The sequence below is a fragment of the Chaetodon trifascialis genome, chromosome 13, assembly GCF_039877785.1.
Source record: "Chaetodon trifascialis isolate fChaTrf1 chromosome 13, fChaTrf1.hap1, whole genome shotgun sequence".
In the NCBI taxonomy this organism is placed as follows: Eukaryota; Metazoa; Chordata; class Actinopteri; order Chaetodontiformes; family Chaetodontidae; genus Chaetodon; species Chaetodon trifascialis.
Window position 1 is genome coordinate 5,558,794 of NC_092068.1, and position 25,850 is coordinate 5,584,643.

At 44.1% G+C, this 25,850-nt stretch overlaps 1 protein-coding gene and 1 long non-coding RNA gene across 31 annotated transcripts in view; one reads left to right on the forward strand and one right to left on the reverse strand.

Moving 5' to 3' along the window:
- Positions 1 to 2,211: 2,211 nt before the first annotated feature.
- LOC139341438 (uncharacterized) lies at positions 2,212 to 10,867 on the forward strand. The gene is made up of 3 exons (XR_011603004.1): positions 2,212 to 2,344; positions 8,138 to 8,263; positions 9,808 to 10,867. It is a non-coding gene; the product is annotated as an uncharacterized lncRNA (long non-coding RNA).
- Positions 10,868 to 11,912: 1,045 nt separating this feature from the next.
- Positions 11,913 to 25,850, reverse strand: part of rims1a (regulating synaptic membrane exocytosis 1a) — a 92,061-nt gene continuing 78,123 nt past the window's right edge. For 15 of the 30 annotated variants that reach the window (XM_070977737.1, XM_070977748.1, XM_070977739.1 and 12 more), the window contains 10 exons: positions 22,878 to 22,987; positions 22,218 to 22,336; positions 20,003 to 20,163; positions 19,668 to 19,882; positions 18,016 to 18,048; positions 16,568 to 16,733; positions 16,090 to 16,202; positions 15,695 to 15,796; positions 15,398 to 15,537; positions 11,913 to 14,370 (listed from right to left, as the gene is read on the reverse strand). In XM_070977737.1, the coding sequence (XP_070833838.1) occupies positions 14,152 to 14,370; positions 15,398 to 15,537; positions 15,695 to 15,796; positions 16,090 to 16,202; positions 16,568 to 16,733; positions 18,016 to 18,048; positions 19,668 to 19,882; positions 20,003 to 20,163; positions 22,218 to 22,336; positions 22,878 to 22,987 (1,378 nt within the window). In that variant the 3' untranslated portion in view covers positions 11,913 to 14,151. The remainder of the gene's footprint in view (positions 14,371 to 15,397; positions 15,538 to 15,694; positions 15,797 to 16,089; positions 16,203 to 16,567; positions 16,734 to 18,015; positions 18,049 to 19,667; positions 19,883 to 20,002; positions 20,164 to 22,217; positions 22,337 to 22,877; positions 22,988 to 25,850) is intronic. The other 15 variants (XM_070977760.1, XM_070977759.1, XM_070977747.1 and 12 more) reach the window with 3 other exon arrangements.

A 25,850-nucleotide genomic window follows, 5' to 3' on the forward strand; every position in this document is an offset into this window, starting at 1 on the left:
ACACCAATGGACGGTCATTAGAGGCAGAGAGAAAGAGAGAGGTGGGGGGGGGGGGGCGGAGGAGAGGAGGGGGGGGGCTGGACATGAGAAAAAGACCCAGTGGAAGCCAATGGACACAGAGATCAGGGGGGCCGGACTAGAGGCACTATGAGGGAGGGAGGAGTGTGTGTGTGTGTGTGTGTGTGTGTGTGTGTGTGTGTGTGTGTGTGTGTGTGTGTGTGTGTGTGTGTGTGTGCGAGAGAGAGAGAGAGAGTGAAAGAGAGAGAGGCAGAGATGTCTAATGAAAGCAATATGCAGAGAGAGAGAGAGGTGGACGCAAAACAGGGCAAGGGAAGCCGCGGACAGGAGCTCACTGGAGGGTGCAGATATAGCACTGCTGCATATACTACAGACCGGAGGAGTGTGTGTGTGTGTGTGTGTGTGTGTGTGTGTGTGTGTGTGTGTGTGTGTGTGTGTGTGTGTGTGTGTGTGTGTGTGTGAACAAAGTCTGTCGCATTTGGTGGCCACTGTTTCAGCCTGAGAAAAGCGCGTAGTGCTGGCTATAAGTTCACCTGGACGCACGCGAACTTGTGCATACGTGTGTGTCCTTAAGGCGCGCGCACATAAAGGCTGCGTTACGCAGATCGAGAGAAAGGGACGCACGTGTTCAGATGACAAGGAGCGCTGCAAACTATCCGGTTGCAGCGAGCAGGACGAACAGGTTGAACCACCAACAGAAAGACAGACATATATAACCCGGGTGCCTTCACATATGCTTTACATGCAGTAGCATCATTTACACAGCGGTCCGTGCTGCTCTGCTTACACATGGTAATCACTTCCCGGCCCCGTAAAACAAAGAATCCCTAGCATGCAACTCCAGGAATTGCAATATTGCACTCTTTTCTTTAAGTAATCTAACAAAGTATTTCTAAATGTTTATCATAATTTATTATGATCACGAGCCTGTCTATTCCCCACAGTCGTGCATAATTATTTAGATTTCTGATAACTTACACTCGTAACAAAAAGCTCTAGAAACGGGTTCCTGAAGCCTAGACAGAAAAACATTTGCACCAAACTCCTTTGAAGAGTCAACGAATTTTTCCAACATTAAGAAAAGTTTTCTGATGTCATTTTAAGAAAGTAGACACATTCATATCTAATTGTGAGGTTTGGGTCACTTACACACGAGTGTTCGAGCCATAAACAGAAGTTCAGCTCTTGCGTTGTGGATAACGAGCACTATCTGTGCTGTTGAAGATGTACAGTATGTGTGTGAGTGTGCGTGCGTGTGTGTGTGTGAGAGAGAGAGAGAGAGAGAGAGAGAGAGAGAGAGAGAGTGAGAGAGAGAGAGAGAGTGTGTGTGTGTGTGTGTGTGTGTGTGTGTGTGAGAGAGAGAGAGAGAGAGAGAGAGAGAGAGAGAGAGAGTGTGTGTGTGTGTGTGTGTGTGTGTGTGTGTGTGTGTGTGTGTGTGTGTGTGTGTGTGTGTGTGTGTGTGTGTGTGTGTGTGTATGGAGGGGAGCAGCTTAGAAGGGGCACTATAGGGTCTAATGCCCCTCTGCCTGTTGGTCTGTATCTGTGTGCGTGAAATCCACTCTGCAGCCCCGCGCAGACCGTGGGAGTGCGAGCGGGCACATAAGCGCCCCGTGTAATAACTTTCAGATGTGCCTCAGGTTCGAGCTGCATACGGTACAGGGGAGGGTGTGCTAGTGGTGGCGGGGGGTGTGGAGAGGAGGAGAAGGAGGAGGAAGAAGGAGAAGAAGAAGAAGAGGAGGGGGAAGAGATTGTAAATACTGCTGTAATAAAGGGGGTTTGGTAATGTAAGACGCAGAGTTTAAAACGGCAAAGGCGCCGCGCATCCCGACGCGATACCGGCATTAGAAAACAGATTTCAAGCGAGGAGACACGGCGCAAGATAGGAAGAAGAGAGCCAATGGTTATGTTTGGACGAGGTGGAAGAGAGGGAAGGAATGGTACGGGAGGAGAAGCCGGAGAGATTCGCCCGGAGAGCGACGGCAGCGGCGGCGGCGGCAGCGGCGGCGGCAGCTCCGGAGCAGGAGCCCGGAGCGGGAGCAGCACTGGCTGCGGCAGCGGCGACTCTAATGGTGCTTCGGAGACCTGGAGCTACGCGCACTGACCGAGGAGGACGCGCACTTAATACCGAGGGGGTGGGGGTGGTGGAGGGAGGCAAGACAGAAAGAGGAGGAGGAAGAGGAGGAGGAGAAGGGAGGTGATGGGAGAGAGACACAGAGAAGAGAGAGAGAGAGAGAGAGAGAGAGAGAGAGAGAGAGAGAGAGAGAGAGAGAGGAGCCGGAGGAGAGGAGGAGGAGGTTCAACGTCAAGGGGGAAAAATGCATGACCAGTGAGTGAAATATTTTGCAGGTTGCAACTCGCTGCATGGCTTATTAGATGGACCTGTGTGTGTGTGTGTGTGTGTGTGTGTGTGTGTGTGTGTGTGTGTGTGTGTGTGTGTGTGTGTGTGTGTGTGTGTGTGTGTGTGTGTGTGTGTGTGTGTGCATGGCGATTATCCTGCACAGGGTGATTATCCCGATTGCGACCGTGTGTCTAAGTTCAGGCAGGTTTAAACCCAGCAGAGGAGATTTTCCGACGTAATTCTACTAACAATATGATCTTAAACAAAAAGTGTGGAATCTAGAGGCAAAGGCGGGTTAGATCTGAATTGGTACACTTAATTATTTTGTCCATTTGTTGTATGTTCAGTCATAAAGCCAATTGAAAATGATACTGCTGATAGATTTGCTGATTATCTTAATCAGCAGACTTTAACTTTGCCGTCCGTCTGCAGAGGGACTGACGTTTCAGTTTTATTATGAGCAGATTTTTTTTTTCTTTGAACGCAGCAGTGAAAAGCAAGGACAATATAACAGGAATCTTTTTAAAGTCGGCTGTAAGATTACAGAATGGAATTAAATCTTTTAAAAGTGAATCAGTGCAATATCTCTGAATACAGGCAGTGCTTGGATCTGGAGAATCGATTTTAACATGTGAAAAAGAATTTTCGGCGTCAAAGTGGATCAAAAAAGCGCAGACGGTGAACGTTAGGTGGAACTTTAGATTTTAATATATTTCTGCCTGTGTTCGTCTCGTTCTGGCACTTTTTAGACCGAGGAACGAGTGATTGCAATAAGATTCCTGACATTTACACTTTTCATCAGGTGGACGTTAACCCCTCGCTCTGGACACTTATCTTCTTGGTCTTACCTGAATTTCAGAAAAGCGCTTGAAAAACTGAACGCTCTGTTAGTGATGGAAAGGCTACACTAAAACAACATGTGTCCTGATAAGGATGAAAGGCGCGTTAAAGATGATCCTAAACACCGCCATAACCCGCAGAGTGCAAAGAGAAAAGCTACAGTTCCTTTTTGTTCCTTTGAAAAATGACACGTCCTATTAAAGGGCGTAATTGGGGATAAATGGGAGGATGTACAGCTCTCTATCGCGGGCATCGGGTGTCCTTGGTGGCCTATCGCTGTCTGGGTGGCGACAGGCGGCCATCGTAGCCACTAAACCTGATCCAGTAACAGTAGAAGCCTTTACAGGCTGGGTGACACGGCGGAGTGTTCAAAGCTGCACCCGGAGTTAAAAACAGCCAGAAGGAAACAGAGACTTCTGATTGGGCTCTATTCTCAGGTTTTATGACTGGTCAGCTATTGGCAGTGTGTGTAAGTGGCTTGTTTTCACTTCAGGATGGTCTGGCAAAGTCCTCGCATCCTTTGGCACCAACATTCCCAAACCTTTACGTTCCCAGAAGCCTCCACTCACAGAGCGGAGCAGCAACTGATGGCTTCGCACACAATGGACTGAAACGTGATAGAATGGGAGCCCCGCAGCTCATCTATCAGGCAAAACTTGTTCTCCTGATTTTAATAGAGCCCATGCTATCCCCAGTTGGTATCCACCCTTAAAGGGGCCCTCATTTACACCCCCCCACCACCATCATCACCACCACCACCACACACACACGTCCAAGAGCGCTAACCTTGACCTCTCCCTACACCCCGCTCCATCTGTTGGCAACAAAGGGTGTTTTTCCTTTCTCTCTTCCTCCCATCTCCTCCTCCTCTCTGCCTCCTCCACTGACTTTATAGACACACACACACACACACACACACACACACACACACACACACACACACACACTAAGTCAAGGCGGGACATTGATCAAAGCCCGTGGAGCTGCTCGGACTCATGGAGCGCGCAGGGGAATCTCTATATGTAAATGGAAGCGCGTCGCCGGTTCCGTCATACATCAGTCAGGCTGCATGCTTAATGCTGTGGAGGTGCAGCAGCACTCTGCAGGGCGCGGGTGTGTGTTTGGCTACATGTGCGCGTGATATATCTCTCAGTCCCACATTTCATCTTTTATTTCTTAATTTTGAAAATAGAGTGCAGATTTTTATCGACTATCACCTGGAAATGATTCGGAAGCCACAGGCCGCACTCTGGTGTGTGTTCAGATAAAAAAAGTATATTTCCTGCGCCATATGTAGGCCACACTCTGCCATCTTCAACTTTATTTCTCATGTTCAGCACTTTTATTCGCTTTGCTAAGGCGGTTACAGCCTTCATCAGCCTACAGTATATATTCAGTATATATGTGCACTTAGTGAATAGACAGCGGCGGACTTTGATGATGCTTCATAAAATGGGGAGGGGGAGAATTTAGGCTTTGTGAAGAGTGTGAAAAGAGCGGAGAGACTGTATGGCATCAGACCGGCGGTGGTCACATGCGCGCCTTCCCTGCACGCACGACGGCTCCGGGGAAATTGAGTGACTGGGGGCGCATTTCAATATATGGAAATGACCGGGGGGCTCCCGAGATAAATCAGCTCCAATCCCTCCACACCCCCACCCTGCACACAGCATCCCCTCTCTTTTCCATGCTCCTCTTCATACCTTCATCCCCGCGCCCACCCCACCACCCCCTCACCCCCACCACTGCTTTTGTTGCTTTTAAACCGTGCGTGCGTAAAGACGCGCCACATAAAGTGATACTAGAGCGTTATATATGAAATCAGAATTTTAAAAGCTACATCCAGCATGTTGAATCTGCGGTGAATGGGGCCTCGTCATGATTTATTTAAATTAAAGGATCTGAAGTTTCAAGGCTGTGATCAATGTAAGCAAACCACGCACAGTAAAATCAACTCCAAAAACAGGGTTTTTGACTTGCAAAATGTACATACGATTACGCCTCAATAGTTTATATTCAGAGGCATAAAAATTACCGTTTTGAATTGTTTTACGGTGTTTTACGAACCTATCTGAACTAAACATTACTTTCATGCACTTTTAGTAAATCCTCGGTGGGATTCAGCATGGCCCCACTGTCTTTTTTGTGATTAATTGCCAGGCCATTACACTCTGTTGATCTGCACCTGCTTATCCTCTTATTCATCTGACGTTATTACGCAACTAAAAGTTTATGCTTTACGTTTAAAATAAGAAAAAATAAGATCCTAATAAACGTATTTCTGACAAGTAATTCGATCACAGCAGATGTGGCAAAAAATACACTTTTCTAGTTTGTCGGTTTTTATGTTTATTTGAGATGGGAATTACATCCAAATCCCTGTTAAACCTAGTCCCTGGCTTCTTTTTGCGGAGGAATTTCAGTCCCTCCTATTCCCATACATTCGCGCACATACTCTGTGCACCACCACCACCACCACCACCACCACCCTTCCATCCCAGAAGCTTTGCAATAAAGGAGCGGGGCGGATTTCACAACGTGCCATTATCACATCTGGGGATGTGCGCGCACGCCGTTGCGTCGGGCCGGTGGTATTAGATGAAATCAGGTGGGATTACACGGCTATAGACCAAATTATCAGACCCCCCAACGCCACCACCACTTCCCCCCACCCCCTCCACCCCTCCCCCCTCTGTAAAATGTGTGGCACTGATGTGACGCGTGAGTTAAAAGGCAATCAGAGACCATTTCAGTCAAATTAAGTAGAAATGAGGGCATCCAAACTTTGTGCAACCAGACAAATGATCATTTTAGAGGACGCTGGGAGAATTGGGCTATTCATATTTACGCTGTATATCTCACTGGGCAGAGGGAGTCTTTACATTAAATGATTGGCATGACTGTAAAATCTCTCATTTTGCTGCACTGGGACTAATTGGAAAAACCCTCAAAGGACCCCAGACCACAAGCATTCTCTGCAGATTGTTTACTGTCCGGTGCACATTCCCCTCTCCAACCCTCCACCGCCGCACAATCCGCATCCATCCATCTGCCTGTAATGCAAGGACGTGTTTATGGCCGCCGTAGTTAAGTCGTTGTTAATTTTACACTAAACGGGTTGTTATGAAGATGAATGAATGACAGGAGAGGAATGGCACACTTGGGATGGAGGAGCATTTTCTGCTCTGAGAGGAGTCTATATAGCTATAGGGACGTGTAAAGACAGGAGGCGTGAGAGGAGAGTGGTCTGGAGGGGCCTATTTGTGTTGGTGATGTTGAGATGGTCTTAAACACATCATGGTTAGAAGTTAGAAGTGACTTTATAGCTGATTTTCAATATCTGTGACAAATAATCATATACATGTTATTGTATATATTTGGATCAAGAATCTGAATTTAGATCAACACTAAAACTCTCAAATAAACTAGCAAAAAGCTGAACTAATAGAAAGATGCCATCTTGTTCATGGATATTGGTCAGTTTACTGTCATTTCAACGATACAGTCACGTTGGCTGGACTCTAAATAGCTGATAAATGTCCAGAAGTTTCTCTGATACGCTGCTTTTCCTGCAGCGTGTCAGAGAAACTTCACCCTTGAAGTGAGCCAGGGGCCAGTTGGTGGACTGTTGTTTTTGGGAGTGATTGAGCTCATCTAATAGCCCTATAGCTTAATCTTTAAAATAAGAGATAAAACCCCTCGTCAAACTCTAAGGCTTTACTGGCTCTCGACGAGGTGACGTTCGTGCCTTCACATCTGCAAACACGGACTCTTGCGTCCCCTAGTGTCCACATGCAGCCGGTGGAAGAGCGCAGGGAAACGTTAGAGTGGGGTCCATACAGGCTGATGCCGCCGCAGAGGGCCGGGGTGGATGTAAAGAATTCATTTTGCAACGAAAATGTCATAATGTGGTCTACAACATTGTAGACATTCTTAAAATCAACGAAATAAGCAGCATCTTGGAGAAGAGTTCAGGTTGAATACGAAGTGAGGATGACACAGAGAAGCTGGTCAAATGGGGGGTGGCCTGCATTTAAGGATAAAAACCACAACAGAACAGAAGATAAACGGGGATTGTAATTGTCTTTTTTATTTTTTATTTTTATTTTTTTAGGGCTCGGATTAGTGCGCAATAATTCTCGAATTCAAACGTTGGAGATTCGTGTTTTGCTGGAGTTTGGTGTAACATGTTTCAAAATGAGACCAAAGCCCTGAAATCCTGTTATCCTCTACAGCATCACCTCTCCTCTGCCAGCGGTGCTTTGAATTATTACTGTCTATTTAAAGCAATAAAAGAGATCATTCATAAAAAAAAAATAAAATAAAATAAAAAAAAATTATCATGAGCTTTGTTCTTCCCAGGACTTGAATGGAAACATTTTTTTAAACGAAATTTATTTATCATATCTTATTTGTCAGATCAGTCTCCTGAACAAAACTGTAAAAATATGGTGAGATGATTTCCTAATTCTCATAACGTTCTTTACAGTATTTGACGTTTAATTGTCTATTATTATTATTATTATTATTATTATTATTATTATTATTATTATTATTATTATTATTATTGCCGCTGCAGGGAATATCCCTAACCATAAGGGCAGCAACTATTTCACTGTTATAACTGCTGTAATATTAAATAGTGTCCGACTGATTGAGTCTATAAGGATTATTAATGCAGTCCAATAATTCCGCAGCAGTGATCAGCGGCTGGAAGGAGAAAAAAAGCCAGAAGCCGGCTATCTAATTAGATTAAGCGGCGGTGAGGGGCGGCGCGGGCCGGACGGGGGAATACTGCGGTAATGACTGCTATGACGGCAGCGACTTTCTAATGGGCTCTGAAGCGCTGCCACACATCCAAGCCAGGGGGGCCTTTCAAACCATTAACACCGAGGGGGGAACATAACAAATCTAATCTGACATGACACCCTTCTGTTTCAGCCTGCCTGTTAACCAGCGGCGTCACTCCACCAGCAGGCAGCGTCTCCAGTCATCTGACTCCTGAACTTCTGAGCTCCGGATCTGAGGGGACAGAGACTGGATATCATTATTATCCTGTGTGATCAGGTGGAAATGAGATTGTTTCTCTTTGTTTTCATCAATGACAAAGCACATAAATGAACAGATCCCCTGCTACTAGACACTCATCCTACTGTAAAGCGTAGAAGAGGTCACTTTTAGAATGATTGCAGCAAAATATGTCCAGTATTTTAAGGTCAGCAGACAGCAGGACGAAGTGCTTACAGGGTGAAGAAAGACAGAAAGAAAGAAAGAAAGAAAGAAAGAAAGAAAGAAAGAAAGAAAGAAAGAAAGAAAGAAAGAAAGAAAACATGCCAAAACAATGAAATAACAGACATATTTGAGAGAAAAACAAAGACGAAGTTGAAAGAGACATAGAAATGCAAGTTTCCCAAAAAACGATTTTAAGGAAGCCACTGAGGGGGCCTGAGGGAGTCCAGCAGGAGGGATGTCCCGGGGTTTGGAGCCCTGACAGCAGGAGCATGATCTCCTTTAAGTGTGGATCAGGGAAGACTTTGGTTGCAGGGTCTCAACCTGAGTGTAGGTACCTGCTGCATGTCATGGGACTATTTTCATGCCAGCATCGTTGATGAATCATTTTGATCCATCACTGTGGAACATTGACTGTCTCTGTTGGAGCTGAGGGTAATCTGGTTTATTTCCACACGTCATCATGGCAGAAATCAACACAATATCCCTGAACCACCTCGAGATAAATGATGGATTGCGATGCTTGGAATTCTCTGACTGATGTGTAAACTGAGGATGAAATTAGGAGGAGAGATTAGCACAGTTGTTTACTGATGTATTTATGCGTGTCTGAAAATCACAGCTCAGTTCTGAAGAGATTCTCAGCCCCCAGAGTGACTTGAGATTAACTGAAGTTAAAAAGTGGCACCAGCAGGAGTGAACAGCTCATTCCCCCACAGATACAAAGCCTGATCTGCTGCAAATGGTTTGAGAATGAAGTCCTTTTCAGGGGAAATTAGAAAAAATAAATAAATAAATAATAATAATAATATATATATATAGTTAGTTAGGGTTAGGGTTAGGGTTGTTGGTCCATTTTGTCTTTGTTCAATGATAGAAGCAGCTTTTGGCATTCCATGCATATACTGAGCAGCAACCTAATAAATACTCATTAGTTATTTTTGATTTGCTTCTAAACACCAAGCTTGTAGTATCACACACTATAAAAAGTCCATCTCCAAAGTCCATATTTGAAGCCTTGTTCAGAATGAATCAGTCCTGATCAGTGACGCTGCAGTTTGCTTTTATTCTGAAGAATGAATTGCTTTTACTACTACTATGAATGTACTTTCATAAAAGCAGTACATACTGTACTGTACATACAACATATAGGCTGGAATACCTACAACACTGCATTGCAGGAAATCTGGAAACTTCATAATTTAGTTCCCTTTTTCATTTTCAGACTTTATTGTCTTCATTTCCTTTATTCCTATATTCGTTATTTTACTTTCTAAATGACTTGTCAACGCTGGCATGCATTTACCTGTCATACATGTAAAGTGAGCTGCAGCTGAGAGATGGAGTGAGAACCTCATTCAGCGCTTCCATTGTTTTCACAGCCTAATGCAGTTCACTGGACTCACCACAAGATGGCATTAAAGAGCTAAAGATGTCTGTTCTCTGCAGAGTTTGAGGCGCTCCCTTCTGGACTGATACTCAGTGTGTGTCTTCATGTTCCGGATTTTTATTGTATGTTCTAAGTATATTATTAGATTGTATGCATTTTATGTTTGAATCTGTGTGTGTTTCATGGTTCACTTGGCTGCAGGACATTTTTCCCCACAGGGACAAAAGAGTTGAAGTTTGACTGTAAATATTTTAAATAACTATCAGAGCATATGAAAATATTTCAATTAAATTCTTCCCGCTGATGACCACACATTCTGCCTCACCTGAACTTTAAATGTCTAAACAAACACTGAGATCCTCTGGAAGGCTGCCAGAGGACTAGGATGTAAAAGCTCTATGAAGGTGCAGCCTGATTACTGCAGTTCTAATGTGCACTGTTTGTTCATAATGAATGACAAAATTTGGTGACTACCAGCTGAAGAGAAAATGAAATTCCAGAGGTCTTAGAGATAAAAGTGTGGAGCATGCCTTTGTCCAGCAGTGTTACTGGCACACTGGGTGGGAACAAAAATGGTTCTAATTGGAAAAAACTGAAATCAGGAATTCGTGTCCCCATCACTGTGTTTAGAGTATCATGCTACATTTTGTAAATTCGGCTGATTTTTTCCCTTCGTCATCTAAGCTGCAGAGTTTCTTTTTCTTTTATAGTGGTTAGGATTGCATGGCTAAATAATTATGTTTGCTTGAACGATTAAGTCAGAATTCTGATTCCTGACTCTCTGAGCTCGTGATGCAGCCAGCCTAAATAAAATATGTTTAAACAACATTTTCCAGCTGGCTTTACCTGCAGGAAGAGCGCAAGCTCTGTTAAGCGGTCAGTGAGTCTCACATAAAAGATGTTACCATTCATGAGCCTGAGGAGTCCTGTTATACGACAGTGATGTGTGTATGTGTTGCACTTCCAAGTGCATATGCTGGTCTGTTTCAGGTCATTCGTCCTTGTACGTGTGATGTAACAGAAGTAAAAATGGGAAATGTGTGCCAACAAAGTGATATTTGGTCTATTTTCATCTCTGTAATGGCTATTTAACATAGCTCACTGCTGTGTACTGAACTAGTGGAAAACATGTACACAACATAGATATGTATATAAAATCTTATACTTTATAACAAGAATGGGGTCATACAGAGTGAAAGGAGCTCTGAGAGAGTGTATTTTAAACATGAGTCACCCTAATCACACCACAGGGTGGCAGCAGGAGCCTGAGATGAGGATGACTAGGGTCAGTGCACATTGAAGCTGAAGCTAACGCGATCAAGGAACCACAGAGCTTGTGTGGTGATAAACACAAAAACTACTTCTTTATCATCACTTATCTTCAATTATTCTATTACTCACCACAATGTGTAGTATATCAATAGTTAGCTTTAATAAGTGGTTAAACTACATTATACAGATGAAAAAGTGAGCAAAGCAAATTTGTGTGCTTCAGAAAATAATCAGAAAATAGTGGTGAAATGTGCATTACAGTTGCTCAAAGGCCAAGTTAACATTAAACTGTTGTGTTTTGTCAGACCAACAGCCCCAAACCCAGAGAAAACTAAGAGATCCAGTTCATGCTGTGGAGTCAGTGTTGCTGATTCATGTTCTGTTGATTAACCTGTTAAATAATAATTGTTTCAGCTTCAGGGTTCGAGTTGGTGTCTGGACAAATAACAAAGCTGTCATATACATTAGGGGTCAGGAGGGCCCTGACAAATTTTTGGCCCCCGGTTAATCTCATGGCCCCAGCACATACAGACCTGTCTCTAATCACAAACCGTCCTCCCACAGCAGCTCCTCTCAGTCATGGAGTCGTTGGGTCCAAGAAAAAGCTGGAATATGGAGAGTGCACTTTATATAATGACAAAGGGTTTACCTTGTGTTGTTCTGGCTCTGTGTGTGTGTGTGTGTGTGTGTGTGTGTGTGTGTGTGTGCGTGCGTGCGTGCACCAGTAAAAACCAGTCATCACTATCACATTCACCACGTCACATGAGGCTCTGAAGCCACCTGTTTGTCAATAATTTGAGACCACTCAGTTCAAAAAAGCCATGATCTTCTTCCACACAGTCTTTTATTTGTAAATAATAAAAATGAACTCTTGAATATAAAACATACACATCAGTAGAGCCACATCTGTTATACAAACAAGAACTGTTGCAGTGAATACTTAGTCTTTCATCTAAAATCGTGGTTTGGGAGTGGGGAGCCATGGGCTGTAAACAATCAGTATTCCTGGAGTAATACTGACAAAGGAAAGGGCAGTCGGCCACACCGCCAAGGGTTTCGACAGAAACATCCGCAAAATATGTCTGCAAAATCAGATTCTCATTGGCTTTAGAAGTCCAGTCCAAACCAATAGTAATAAACAGGGGAGAGGGGACTTAAGGAGAAGAAAATAAACTTTGTTCCAATTGGTTCTGCTTGTTTTTCTGCAACTGGGACAAAAACAAAGGCCTATTAGCGCCCCCTTGTGGCTCCGCGCCGCTCAGCGGCTCGAGCACATCCACAGGACGCAAATTCCCTTCAACGAGACCAGGAATGTTTGTGTGTCAGCGATGTTTGTTTGTTCATAACTTAAGTTCAAGCCGCTCATCCTGGTTTGTATGTACAAGGTGTGCATGTGTGTGTGTTGGTGACGGGTGTGCAGTCAGATACACTCTTTTTATATTCATATATCTATATCTTTATAATTTCTGTCAAACTCATAATGATACTTCATATACATTTAGCTGTTATACACACATTCTCTATCTCTGTCTCTAGCCCCGACTGTGTTAAACTACAGTTTAGACACCTACACCCTCAGATACGCCAGGGGCTCGAGTATGCTCAGTACTACAGAACAGCACTGTTGTTCAAAGGGTTAAAAAACAAACAAACAAAACAAAACAAACAAACAAAAAAAACTGAAACGAAGAGAATTATTTTTTCGGAGACTTCCTAATATGTATATTTAGACCCAGAGTGGTAGGCGTGGCCTGGGCGGAGTTGATCCCCCCCTATTGGTCCGCTCCTGTTAGGGGGCGGGGATGGCTTGGCTTTTCTGGTTTGTATTCATATTCAGTACGAGCAAACTGTACAAGAACATGCAACATACAAGCTGGCCTAAAAGTATGTGGAACTAACACACATAGTCTAGTCTTTTTTTCTGTTTTTGTTTTTTTGAGAATTGTTCGTTAATTTGTCTCGTCTTCTATTTTACAAAAAAGTAGAGAACAAAACAAAAAACGAAACAAACAGAACAAAAGAAACGTGCATGCAGCTTGGGGCCGGGGCGGGGCGTCCCCGAGTCATGCTGCTCCCTCCTACAGGGGGAGTCTGAGAGGTCAGGAAGGGGAGGAGACCGGGGGCGGGGGCGGGGGCTGGGCTGAGGGTCTTCGGGCGAGTGTGACCTGACCTTTATCGCTGGCCTCTGGCGCACCGTCGCTTGAAAACCAAACATACACGCACATGGAGGGAGTCTGCACCGTTTGGTACCTTTCTGAACTCTGGGCAAAACAAAGACGGAAAAAATGATTCCAAATGAAAAAATCAAGAGCAAATCGTCAGTTTGGCCTCTGATTTCTGTCCTGTTCGTTCAGACAAAGAGCAAACGCTTCGTTTGTCCCGGTGAACGAGTCAAGCTTCTCTTGTGCTTGCTTTCATGAATCACAACAAGGCTAAGAATGTGCACGTGCATGTGCAGGTCGCCTTCATGTAAAGAGGTGACCACGCCGTGCCAGACCGCTGCCCCTCCTGCTCGGTTACCACAGCAGAAGACACAACAGCCGACCTCTGTGTGACGGGACAGCTGCACCAAGCTGCCTCAGTTTGCTACTGACTAACTCCGACACATTGTTTACACCACTCATCCTTGTGGCCTAGCAGTAAGCTCTACTCTGATTGGCTGGAGGGCTACTAGGTGGAGGACTCTGATAGGGAAGTAAGGAGAAAAGAAAGAAAGGACATCAGAGGAGAGAAGTGAAGAATGTTGGACAGAGACCTCCACTGCTGCAGCTCAGAGGAGAAAACAAAGAAAGCAAAGCTTTGAAAACAAAAAGGCGTTGGGAGGAGGAAGAGGGAAGGTGTGAGACGTGATTGTCAGACTCCAGCTAAGCTTTGATTGGCTAGTTCTGTCTCTCCCTCTCTCTCTTTCTCTCTCTCATTCCCTGTCGCTCCGTCTGGCTTTTCACTGGATGACCGAGGGCTTCTCGTTCTTGTCCTCGGGCGTGTTCAGTTCTGGTCCAGTAGCTGTGGTCCATTATTTTGTCATTTAAGGGATATTGGGAAGTTTGCGGTCGCCATTCGGTCACTAGGACCGAACGCCTGGTGGCGGTCCTGAGCTGTCCAATGACGTCTGAGACGCCAGCCGCGTGAGCGGAGCTAATGTAGGGTCCACCAATGAGGATGGCGGAAATAGTTTGTACCAGCCAATCACCGTGCTTGAGAGGTCCAGCTCCTCCAATAGGATCTGTGCTACACCCATGAAACATTTGTGGTCCAAACGTCCATAGTCGCCCCATACTATCACCTGGAGGAGAGAAGGGTTGACATGAGTTAAACTATCGGCACTGAGCTGGAGAAGAAGGCAGAACGTACAGTCTCACAGTCAGTCGCGCAGAGCTGGGTTTAAGTGTGTTTTAAAGCTGTACAACTTCTGTATTTCTATGTATACTGTGCCCTTCATCAACCAGAGTATACAGTAGCAGAGACTGAACAGGCTGAACGGGGGGGGGGGGGGCACTTCAGTGGAAAGGCGCTTCATTTATCTGGAGCTATCTTACCTGATGTTTGGGTACAGCAGTGCTTTTAAGGAAGTCTCTCCAGCTAACTGGGTGGTGGTTTTACGTAATACTCATCAGAAACACTATGTTTAGAAAATGTGCCAAAGGAAAGGGCTGTCTGACGAGGTAAAGCAGCAAAATGATTCTAAATACAGCATACACTGAAATTGATATGGATTTTTTTAAATGGGCCTTTTCTAGGTGGCTAAAATCCATTTAGCCTCTGATGGTATCCACAGCAGCACAGTGCTGAGCTTCTGTGCTGTACTCCATCTACTGTAGGTCTGACTGTGGATAAGTCCATTCTACAACCCCACCTCTGAAAACCTGAAGTACCCCTTTATTACTCTTTATATAGCTGAGATGAGGTCATTTTAATACACAGGGATGATAATTAAATATTCAAGATGTGTGTCCACACAAGGCCTGCTTAGTCGAAACCTGAGACACAATGTTCTTCACTTTTAAGGCCCAAGTCAAGTCTTCAGGGAGTTAAGTCTCAAGTCTAGTAAAGTAGTAAAAAAGCAGTTTAAAAGTAAAGTCAATTCTCACAGCATAGAGATAATTATACTAGAATGTGTTCATGTCCTGTTAATCCATGACTTCAAGAGAAGCCAAGAATTTCTCTTTTGGCATTAGTCAAATTTTTATTTCAGTTGTTTTCTGGACATTCTCATTACAAAGTGAGTCATGGTTGGTTGTTCGGTCTGTTAGCTGTTATTAAGCTGTTACAGCTACACCTTCCCTCACACCCCCACACACTCAGAGTATTACCTGAAGCACCTTGCCCTGGGGACTCTCATCGAAGAGCAAGTGCTGCTGGTAGAGCGGCTCCAGGGTCTTTCGTGCAATCTTGGTTTTCTTTTTGGCTTTACAAGTTCCATTATCCAGCAGGTACACCTTGACATAGGGAGCTGGGGATGGAGGGATGGAGCAAAAAGAGAGGACAGACAGAAAGATGGAGGAGGGAGAGGAAGAAGCATGAGGGAAAAGCTCTGTCAGGTCATGCGTGTGTTTGACATTCAGGTATCAGACAGAGAGCTGGATTTAAGGTTTCTGTGTGTGTGTTACCTGGGAGGGATTTGGAGCCTGGTTTGGGGGTAAGGCCTCGTGCCCTGATCACTTCAACCTCCAGCTGGCCTTTCTTATCCATCAAACCGATCTGAACATCACCTGTATGTATAGGAGACACATACAAACACACATACAAATCAGATTTAGACACATCGTAAAATGATCAGTTTGCCCATTTTAGCTCCTCTTCAAGTTCTAAAAGGAGCACATACACAGTACATACAGTATATATAGAGTAACAAAAGGTGAAATGCATGTGCATTCTTCTGTTCTCACATGCAAAAAAACCCAGCAAATATAAGAACCTTATATTTACGGTTTCTTTTCGGCATAACAGATATAGAATTGTGTGGTATGTAATGTGCAGCGGGTTTGATGGAGACATCACTCACCCATAGCAGGTGTTGCCAGTGTTTGCCGGCCAACCAGCTGACCGGGGCCTAAACCATCCAGGAAGTCACTGAACTGACTGTCGGCACCCAACCGCATACCTGAGAAGATCAGACTGACACACACACACACAAATCATTCAACATTTCATATATCACCACTTAAAGCACGTAAGATGCAATTAAAGGTTAAAGAAATAACTGATGGTCCAACACACAATCAATATGTAGTTATGCGAGTAAAACTGTAGAAAATAGATTTGAAGCGTAACAATGTGCTTTGGGTTGTGTACAGTCCAAGTGGAACACAAGCAGAAACACAGCCTCCACAGACAGCTGGTTTGATAAACATAGAAGCGCATCTGCTCCGTCACATTCTTGTGAAACTGAATAAGACGGCTGACGGGCTTTCAGTGTAGACAGTGCAGTGAGAGTGAACCGTCCATACAACATGCACCCTGCGTTCACAGCGTGTACGTACTTCCCCTCAGAGCTGTAGCTGTTCATGCTGCCATCAGTCGACTCTCTGCTGGCCTGCCGGTTCATGGCTGACCCTCCCCGCGGGTATTCCACAGCCATGCCCGTCTCCACGCTCCTCTGGATGCTGCTGCTACCGGCCTTGCCAACCTTCTTACCTGCTGACGCCTCTGTGGCAAACACAGACATGAGGTGTTAAACACTGAGACTTTGCAGGTGCTGTTTTAGCCAAGGCTGCTATCAGTTATCAGGCATCTCATGTCACACAACACCAACCCAGAACTCAAACTGGACCCGCATTTGTTGAGAATATGAAGACTAAGAATATAATACTAGTTGAAAATAATAGAATATAATACATCACAGGTTGTTAGAGGTTAAGTTGACTCTTTTTCCAGTCATACTTTTTGCATCAACTCTGACAAGCCTGATAACTAGAGGCTGAGTTTTATCAATTTGCAGGCCTCCCCATGCAAATTAATATTCCATGGTGACCTCACCAACATCCCTAAATATCATTTCTGGACAAGACAAATACACGGCAATCTTCAGGATGCTAAAGACGGGTTTTGTGTGGAAAATCAGGCAACGTTTGCAAAACTAGAATGATCTGTCATTGTTTAGGTGATAAGGTCAGTGCAGGAAGATGCCATGGCTTAGTCAGCCCAGCCCACTCTTCAATGTTTGGCAAGGATGCGAAGGTAATGAAAGGGTTGAAGAAATCATATGTCCAGACTTAAAGGAGAAGTTCAGCTCTTTTTAAAGCCTGCTGTTATCAGAAACACATCGCGTCCTTTCAGACCGCCCAACAAGAATACAAGTGTTTCCTTTAATGACATGCAGATATGGAGTCAGATTTAGCTTCTCTTTCGGCAGATTAAAGCAGATTGGGCGCGCAGACTGTTGAGAAAACATGTTTGACTCAGCCAGGCTTCTGGCAGAGCTGAACCAGCCTTTGAACACAATGGTGGCAGAAGAGGGTGGAGTAAGGAAGCGTGCCGGAGACAGAGTTTAGGGAGGGCTGGAGGTGCATGGAACTTCAGTCTGTCTAACAGAGCTACTCTGCAACTCTCCCTTACTATCAGTCTCTCTCTGTGGCTCCCTGTCTGCCTGAGTTTGGTCTATTTTGTGTATAAAAAACTTTACACTAAGAGTATAGTGATGCTTTATTGGTTAACTTAACCTTTAAAGTTACTCAGTGCAATTAAAAAACATAAGGAAAGTTACATGTAACAGCTGCTACATTGTGTATTTAACTGTCTAAAGATTCTTCCCTGCTGTATAATATAACAGCATGCTGGTTTATCATGCAACAGCAGTGCACCTTATGGCTCCTATAAGGCCTGAGAAGCATCACCTGTAAGTGTTACTTCACACAGTGTCTTTCTTCCTGTCTTACAGTGTCTAGCTGTCTTCCTTTCAAACTGTCTGTCTGTCTAACTACTGCTTTACCTTTCTGTCTGTCCGCCGCCTTACCCGCCGCCTCTGAAATAACACACATAACAACAACAAAGCCAGTAAACAACAACATCAGAAACAACAGCAACACTGGATACACTGGTAAAATGATCTACCTGTGTTACCATGTGAGTTACTTGGAGGTTGTTGTCTGTCTGCACTGAAGCCTTCATGTACAGTCTGCATTTGTGTGTGTGTGTGTGTGTGTGTGTGTGTGTGTGTGTGTGTGTGTGTGTGTGTGTGTGTGTGTGTGTGTGTGTCCTAAACTATCAGACCAGTTTGTTTTCACATGAAGATGCATCAAATCCATAAATAAATGCACCCATGATAAATATTGGTTCTCTGATTGGCAATCAGAGATGCGTTTGACCACGTTAACAACATGTCACTTCACTGTCTCTCCAAGATTTAAGACAGCTTTATTTCCATCGTGTCTGGCAATGAAACTGTAGCTCCAACAGTAATCGGGTGCTAAGCTCCAAGCCAGATTTAGAGAACTGACAATGACACTAAAGGTACCCCGATGAGTTTTCACTGTAAACAAACACAAATAATGTGTATCCTAACAAACATCCATCCATTTTCTATACCCGACTATCCCTTTTCGGGGTTGTGGGGGGGCTGGAGCCTATCCCAGCTCTCATTGGGCGAGAGGCGGGTTACACCCTGAGCCGGTCCCCAGCCGGTTCACACGCTCACACTCACACCTAAGGACAATTTAGAGTCACCAATCAACCTAATGAGCATGTTTTTGGTCTGTGGGAGGAAGCTGGAGTACCCGGAGAGAACCCACGCATGCACGGGAAGAACATGCAAACTTCACACAGAAAGGCCCCGCCTAATCCGGGGATTGAACCGGCGACCTTCTTGCTGTGAGGCACGCGCACTACCTGCTGCTCCACATTGCCGCCCCTAACAAACATACTAAATTAATTTTAGAAGTCACAAAGATTAGCAAATCCTCGTTTTGGAACACTTTCAAACCTGCATTGATCACATTAGCTTAGCTCTTCTCCCCCTGCACTGCTCTGAAACAGCATACTGCAGCCACCAACAGTGGGCATCGTATCGCCCCGTGCTCATAGCATGCATTCGGCTTCACCAAGCACCACATACAAACAAACTGCTGTACCGCTACACAGTGCGCACATCTCATAGTAGTATGAAAGCAGACACTGCAGCCGACAGCCACTACAATCCCCTGAGATTGAATCATTTCAAAGAGCCCGTATTTGCATAAATAATTAGACATATTGTGGTTTTCGGAAAAACATTAAAAAACACATTTCAAGCAAAACCTGCTGCTTCAGCTTTCCTCATGAATATTTTATATTAGCCTTTAAACTTTGCTCATCATCTGCCAAAGGCAATGATTTGCCACACAATATAAAACAGTCTAGATGCCACTGGAGGCTGCCAATCTTCTTGGCGACGGTATTATTTATTTACAGTGATTACACTAATGTCTTCAAATGATTGTGGAGGTGCTTCTTTGAAGAAATGACACACACAGCAACATTGCATGAGGGTCTGTGACAGGTGCTGAAATGTAGTGTCAGCTAGGTAGGATGAGTGTATTTCTTTCTTCCTCTCTGCGTGCGTTTGCCTGGTGTTTTCTCAAACTGTTGGTTGGACTGTTCTCTGACCCGTTTGGCTGAGTTGCGAGGTACTCCGGCTGCGTCTGGATGGCAGGATGGCAACGACACGTTGGCTGAGGCTCGGGCGCCGCTTCTTGATCCCGCTTCCAAGGCTCCCAAGTGCCGTGTCTGATTGGCTGCCGTCGGTGTGCTCCATGCCGTAGATCTCCCCACTCATGCTGGTGCTCTTCATCATGTGGCGTCCCGTTGCACGCATGGCCCTGCTGATGGTCACAATCACATAATGTCACCCAAAATTGTGTTTATGTCATGTGACATAAAATTCCTTTTACTGTAACGTAACACACAAAAAAAATTGCGTCTTAGTGAGTATGTGTGGCTACCTGAAGCGTCCCCGGGGTCTCTCTGATTGGATGGACATGTAGCTGGTGCTACTGATGCGAGAGGCACTGCTGGTTCGAGAGATGGCTGACACATCGCTGACATCACTGTCTGAGGACTTATGGGAAATGTTCTCGCTGCTCCTCCTCTGGTCCTTGTACAGCTGCACGAGACAGACACACAAAATGCTGTTAGTAGATATTACTACTAGATCCTGAAAACCATGCACTGAGAATCAATTAATCAAGGAGAGCTGTTAATGGTGAACTAATCAATGCTTTACATTGGAGGGATCAAATACCTATGTGTAACGCTCACAGGGGTTGTTCATTGCGAACAACTATCACTGTGACTATCCCAGCTGGACAGAGCATTTTAGCATCTTTCACCTCACTGCTTTGTTTTCAACTTTCCTGTTTTGGTTCAGTCTCACTGCTCTCATCAACCTTTTTTCAGCTGTTTTCAACAAAAAAGACAGACAAACCCACTGTACTGCCCAGCAGCAGACAGCAGACAAACAAAGTTAGCAACTAGCTGGTGAACATAGTGGAGCATTTAACAGCTAAAGACCCTAAAAACTGAGCTAAAAGGACAGTGAATATAGGGCTTACATTCATCAGGTGGCCAGAAACACAAGTGGAAATTGAAGTTGCTCTGCATCTGTGTATGTAGGCAATGGTTTGCTAACATGTAGCCATACCAACCTTAGAAGCACATAATATGTAAATGATGTTCAGCTTGTTGTGCAGTTGTGAACCCAGATTAAAGCTGCTTTTAATGTAAACTGACGGCTGTCTTTGGTTTACATTTCCAACAGCTTCAGGCTGATCCAGTCGCCCACAGAGTGATTCTGCACCGTGCCAACTGACAGTGCTCCTAACTCCATCAAATGTCTGTTCGGTTTGCCAGAACACAACAAGAGAGAAGAAAATCTCATGTAGTTGTTTATTGTGAAAAGCGCTGCATACCCACAGAGGTGTTGTCACTTATTAAGGCTAATGAGCGCCATGCTCAGTTCGAAGTAGGTTTGCATGAGGTCAACAAGCTCCATGTAAGAGCTGGAATGATACAGGTATAACATCAGCGCAGTAACAGGTCCAAACAGATCAGCCTGTTTCACTGCAGACATTTTGGCATGTTGGAGCAGGAACTGCACAGGTGAAACTGTTAACACCTGTGCTGTCTGTGCCAGCTTCAGGGTCCTGGCAGTGTGCATGCTGACTCACTGGCATGGTTTATCGTGACATTTAATAAAACTGTGCCATCATTGGTGTCATTAAGTACACCTGTGCTTCACCTGCAAAGCCAAGGCAAGATGTCTGTTGTGAAAAAGACCTGTGGGAGAGTCAGGGAGCTGTCAATCAAGCGCAGGCTGTACACACCCCTACAGCCCTGCAACAGAGTCTCATTAGCTAAGTGAAAATACGTGTGTGGCTATTCCAAGGGTGTATAGTGTCATTAGGAGTTCAGAGGGAGAGTTCATTTTATTCTGTCATCACAATGTTGCTTCAGACTTTTGAAAAGAAAATGTTTAAACACGAAATCTCAGTTTAAAGTTTAAAAAAGTGTTAAAGCTTATATCTGTTCTGCAGATACAATAACAATTTAGACTTTGGAGGAGACATCTTCAATCTCAAAATGAGCATGAACTGATTACCTTCCATCATTCACTTTAATTATTACTTTCAACACATTTCATCCATATCATAGCATTACCAACCCTTTTGGATGCTTAAGTCAGTTTGTGCAGATGATCCATACTGTCAGATTGGAATCATTTAACATTCAGTCAGATGGGGACAGAGTAATGCATCCCGAAGACAGCGCTGACACTATGCGCTCAAAATAGTTAAACTACTGGCATGTAGACACGTGTGAAAGTCAGGATAACGCCATTAAACTGTCAGCTTTCTCTAAGTTAGGGACAGGAAAACCAACCAGTGTGGACTGTACACTTGTGTGTTTGAGGAGTTAGGTGCATCTTGAGTGACTTCCCAGTTGGAACCAATTGATTTTATTGAGTGGTCTTCACCATTACGGTAACATAATTTATTACTTTCTTAGACAGTAAATGCAATTCACTGCGAAGCACTTCTGCAACATTATGGCTCATGGTCTGGCTGGTACCCTTATTGTTCCCCTCCATTCTCCTGATGAGTTTGTTTTAAAGTGAACTGTCAGGCCAAATGAAGCCAAAAAAAAAAAGCTGTGGCCCACCTCCCGTTTGTTCTTGAGGGATCGATCCAGGTCCTGTTGACTGGAGGTGGTGGCAGCTAATACCCGGTTAGAATGAACCCTCATCTGGAGCTGACGAACACACTGCTCTGCTACCAGGGCTGCACACGCACACACACACACACACACACACACACACACACACACACACGACACATGAAAAGCAAAGTCAGTAAATCCCCATGCAATCAGACTCAGCACTGTAAAATGACCCTATTTGCAGCAAAGAAAATGTTGTGTCACGCAGATAAATTCAGCAAAAAAACAAAGAAAATAGTATCTGCAACTTGTGAACATTCAGTCCTGAAAAGCTGGACACACTAACAATGATGTCACCTTTCAGCACGTACAGGTAATCAACCTTCATTTGAAAAAAGACAAATATTGACCTCTATAAATCATAACAAGTCACTTTAAAATTCTGGCTACAGCAATGTATTCATTAATCTTGGCTGGAGACTGTAGACCAGGCTCAATGGAATATTTCAGTAAATATCTAAACCAAAAGCTGCACCAGCAGTTCTACGACTGTGAGTGCATTTCCAAAGTTGAGTTGGACACTGTAAAATTGTTGATGTACACACACACACACACACACACACACACACACACACACACACCATCATCCCCAGTAATACATACCTTGCTCTGCAGTGCTGCTCTTTGGGGGAAGCTGTGGGAGTTGCCGTACTCTGCGGGCTGAGGAGGACGTCACTGAGGAGGAAAGAGACGAACCACCTTGGAGGTGGCCCCTAACACAAAATAACATGAGAGTGAAGCAGACAGAGGAGACAACAGCCAGCAGGAAGGACAGGTGGAGAGAGGGTTGGAGAAGAGAGGGGAGAGAGGAAAATGAACAAAAGCAAGGAAGAAGAGAATGAGGATGAAAAAAAAGAGAAAATGAAATGAAAGTCAATATGTTTGTGATCAGGGCGTACACTGCAGCACGGGTCACTCTCTGGGCTGAGTTAATCCTACACACACAGAATTATTTTGACATTACATGAAATTCACCTGAAGGAAGACAAAAACTGAGCAGAAAAACAGATATTAACCAACGGAACCTGCTGTCATTTGATTTAAGATGGTAACATCAAATCCTGTATGAAAATGCATAAATAAGTGACAGAACATCGGAAAAGCATCAGTCATGGAAATGAAAGAACAGCAACAGTATTTTTATGTGAAATCGGTGGCAACAATATATTCACAAAGTGATGCAAAGTGAAGCTCGTTCAGGGGTCGGTAGTGAGGGATCCAGTCGCAGAAAGAGCAGCAAATAAAGATTCAGATGGTGAAAGAACACACAGAGAAGGTGAAAGCCTTTAAGCACAAATCCCACCATATCTGCAGACATCCATTCACTGTAATCCATTCTCACAAAAGACCCAAGAACAGAAAAGCTGTGTTTCCTACTCCACTGTGAATTACCTGTAATTAGTTTGTCATTTGGCACATTGCTCCAATCAAGAGAAAACTACAGCTTATTATTTAGACTTTTCTTTATTCTGTTGATTATGAATTTTTAACCAATTCTACTATAACAAGCTTCAAAATTGCAATTTTACTGGCCATGGACTTTGCTGTTGTACTGCCTTTAGAGCAACAGAACAGAACTATTGACGCAAAATCTATTCATTATGTGATAATGATCAATGGTCCCTTTGACCGTTTCAAAGGATGCTGCTTGACAAATGTTGAAAATGACCAAAATCTGCAAAACTTTAACAGCTAACAGAAAACTTGACACGACACTTGCACATATACTTAAAGGTTAGAAAATGACTGAGTGACCTTTGAGTGTCACACATGTCCACACACACACCATAAATACACAAACACAGAGCAGCATCTGAGGTCATGATGTGACAAAGACAGGTCACACACACACACACACACACACACACACACACACACACACACACACACACACACACACACACAAACAGGTAAACGTATGAAGGTGTGGGAGAGCAGCCCTGTCTTTCCTGTTGTTCTTCTCCTTCACAATATTTAGAGTTAAGTGGATCTGCTGTTGTGTCAGTGGGTTGAGGAGGCACTCATTCAAAGGGAATCCCCTTACCAAGGGGCCGCAGTTGTGGCTTCTTTCCTCTTGAGCCCCTTAAGATTGAGGTGGGCTTGATTCTGGTACACACACACACACACACACACACACACACACACACATACACACAAATGCGCACAGTCACAGAGGTGCCATACAAACCCAAAAGCCCCACAACAACAGTGTGTGAGCAGCAGCATGCAGGAACAAAGATGGGAAGAAAGATGGGGTTGAGGAAAAATGGAGGAGGGAGAAAAAAGCAACAGATCACAAATAAATAAAAGGTCATCTAAATCAAGTGAAATGAAACATGAGGCTGACATCTAGCTTTCAGGTTGCATTGTTAACCAATGCATGGTTAACAATCTGAAAATTAAAGTACACACTGTCGGAAGACTGTGAACAAGCCTGGAGCTGCTTACAGGTTATTAAAGGACCATTAATCTATTCTAAATAAATAAATATCCCCTCAAAATGACATTTATGTACTACTCACTTTCAACAACAACTAACTCTGGAAGGAAACATCATGGCGACTGAAGCATAATTCCTATTTTCTGCTTATATTCAGGCAACTCAAAGCACTTGCTTTAGTTAAGGGACTGGCAGTGGTCTTGGTGTAAACATAAAAGCAGTCAACGCTGCTTTGAATCACGACATTAGCACTGAGTCATGTTAGCGGCACGGCCATGTCGGTCTGCTCAGAGACATGACGTGTCGAGAATGTAATACTTCCTGGCCTGGAAAAAACGCTGCCAGCGAACATTTAGCTCTACAAAAACCTAACTTTTAGCAGACAGGGTTGGCACATCTTGTTGGAGTAATACATTATTATTAAAGGCCACACGCAGTCCATGAAAAAAGATATTGGCTTGTTTGCTCCATATCGCTATCCTATGAACTAAATATGAACTAAATGCCTCAAATCCAGAAATGACTAGAGCCCAGTAATAATTACAGGTGAACTCACTGACTTTCCTGTCATCTCAAATCTAAAAAGCGCCGTCCTTGCATTTAAAGTGAATCTCTGAGTTTTTAACACGTGAAGAGCTGCTTGACCTTGTACTTTATGTTTCACCAGGTCCCTGTATAAAATTTGACTTTTGTGTGAAAGTAGGTTAAGTCAGATGTCTTTTTTTTTGGAATCTAATAGATGGAAAAATGCTCATTCAGACCACCAACAGACGGGTCTATCTTGGAACAAATGTGATGACAGAAAAAAATCAAAGCCATCAATCAAAGCATGACTACATAAAAGCTCATGAAATGGCCTCTTATACTGTCAGCTACAGGGAGTTACTGGTATTCTCTTCAGAGCCCAGAGCTTTTTATGGCCAATACTTGTTTACATTTTGGCCAACTGACACCATTAACAGTGTGCTCAGTTATCCTGTTTGCCGTGTACGTGCGACTCAAATTCACCTCACGCAGTATCTTTGCCTGATGCCTCTCCCCTGGGTTGGCCTTTGGCTTTCTCTTTTGTCTTTGTCCTGCTGATTGTCCATGCTTATTACAGACCATAACCTGTAATTTCACTGTGCTTAAAACGA